At 48.1% G+C, this 1,989-nt stretch overlaps 1 protein-coding gene across 2 annotated transcripts in view; it reads left to right on the top strand.

Annotated features, from left to right (window-relative positions):
* The first annotated feature begins 406 nt into the window (after window positions 1–406).
* The window catches only part of LOC119594474, a 2,599-nt gene continuing 1,016 nt past the window's right edge, over window positions 407–1,989 (top strand). Inside the window, exons 1-2 of one of the 2 annotated variants that reach the window (XM_037943509.1) lie at window positions 407–790; window positions 894–1,043. In XM_037943509.1, the coding sequence (XP_037799437.1) occupies window positions 422–790; window positions 894–1,043 (519 nt within the window). In that variant the 5' untranslated portion in view covers window positions 407–421. Of the gene's footprint in view, window positions 791–893; window positions 1,803–1,989 lie in introns of those variants that run through there. The other variant, XM_037943510.1, reaches the window with a different exon arrangement.

Genomic DNA, 1,989 nt, shown 5'->3' with positions numbered 1-1,989 from the left:
AAGCGAAAGGGAAAATTTCGAAATACACAAGTCAATCACAAAAGATGAGAAATTTAACAATAACAGTGACGCTTAAATTCACTGTAGGACTTGAAGTCAGACACTCCCAGTGATGCGTTAACGAGCGGGGATATATACACTACACTGTCTGAGAAACAGAATTTTTCCCCTTGAGAGATCGCAGCAGGAGCTTTCACAATCCAGCTTTCCTATAAATGAATATTATTACGAAGGTATTTTGCTCGAATGACGGTACATTTTTTTCTACGGGGGATGAAGTATATCGGTGAGGATTGCAAGCTGGATGGCCTTCAGTGCTATGAGTTTGATTTTTTGAATTTAATTTCTTTCTGGGGGGTGTGGGGGGTAGATTCCGCTGCTGTCGTGGGCGGTTGTGGGCTTAGTCTACGCCCACGGGTACATGTCTTCGCCCGCCGCCCGCAACTCCGCCTGGAGGTTCGGCTTCGATACGCCTACGAATTACAATGACAGTGAGCTCTTCTGCGGCGGACGAGAAGTGGGTAGATTTCGAAAAATTCCTGTGAAGATGTTCTCTGTGAAGCAAACAGGGCACGTGGGGCGTTGTTCCCTAATGCCTTTGTTTGTTTTATTTTCGCAGGTGCAACACCGTATAAATGGCGGTCGCTGCGGCGTGTGCGGGGACGACTGGCGGCTGCCGGAGCCACGACCCCACGAGCGAGGCGGACGCTTCGGCCGCGGCGTCGTGACCGCCAACTACAGCGAGGGTCAGGTCGTCCCCGTGACCATCCACATCTCGGCCAACCACGAGGTCTCAAAGACACCCATATCTTGGCTCGCTCTACGCATGTCATTGCTCCTATACGCATTCCAAAAGGGTATTATATTCACCCCTATTTGCGCTTGTATTTCAGGGTTTCTACGAGTTCCGACTGTGCAGCAACAACGACCCGAGTGCGAGGGATTCCCAGGAGTGTTTGGACGAGCATTTCCTTGCCATGGCGGAAATCGGTGGTCACCGCTACACCCTCGCCGGCTCCATCCACGGCGACCACACCGTGCAGGTGAAGCTGCCAAAGGGTGTCGCCTGTACCCACTGTGTCCTGCAGTGGAAGTGGACAGTAGATGAGCCTATTTTGCATCCGTGAGCCTATTCCTCTTAGCTAACAATCCAGGTTTTAGTAGCGTATGTATGAACGACCCGCCTGACACAGTGTCCGGGGGCACTCCCATGGTGTGAATTAACATCCTTTCAGTGTCTGATATAAGAAAAAATCAAACTTACCGTCTCCTCAACATCCGCACAGAGTGAGACATTCGTGTTACTAAGTATGACGGACTGACATGTAATCTTTGTTTTCTCAAGTGCCTATTGTGTCCCCCTTTCGACACCTCTTGGGAAGTCAGAGCTATGGACATCACATGCTAACGTAGTAAGGATGGGAAAATGTTCCTATTGAGGGATCTATAAAACGAGTAAGGAAGTCTTCTACTATACGAAAGCGACCCTCTCCCAGCAACAAAGGATATTCTTCCTTTCATCCTCTTGTGGTAAGGGTGGGATTAGCATCTACTTTTCTTACCAAAAGAGGAAGGGTTTGAGAATCGGCTTTGGGAATTCTCTCTCTCCCTACCATGAGAGTGCGCTTCCCTCCCCCTGTTACCTCATAAAACTGCCATGATTAACACCCCATTCCACACTGTTCCCATCTTTGAAGTCCTGAGTAGAATCATTCTCTCATTTTTGCAGCGTTATCACGTGATGTACATAGTTTTCGATGCGACAAGCTAGAGGCGCACGAAATAAATGCAGGTCCCTCACATGTCAGTCCTTATACTAGTAACACGCTACTATAATATCGCTCTGTGTGGGAGATGAGGTGAGCTGCCAAGTAGTCAGTATCTCTTTGTCGATTTTTTTAACTGATACTAATAGGGTATCATTTCACACCGTGCGATTGTACCCTGATACTCTGTCGGACGTGGAGTAAATACAAATATACATAAATT

The sequence above is a fragment of the Penaeus monodon genome, chromosome 34, assembly GCF_015228065.2.
Source record: "Penaeus monodon isolate SGIC_2016 chromosome 34, NSTDA_Pmon_1, whole genome shotgun sequence".
NCBI lineage: Eukaryota > Metazoa > Arthropoda > Malacostraca > Decapoda > Penaeidae > Penaeus > Penaeus monodon.
This window is presented reverse-complemented; position numbering and strand designations above follow the sequence as displayed.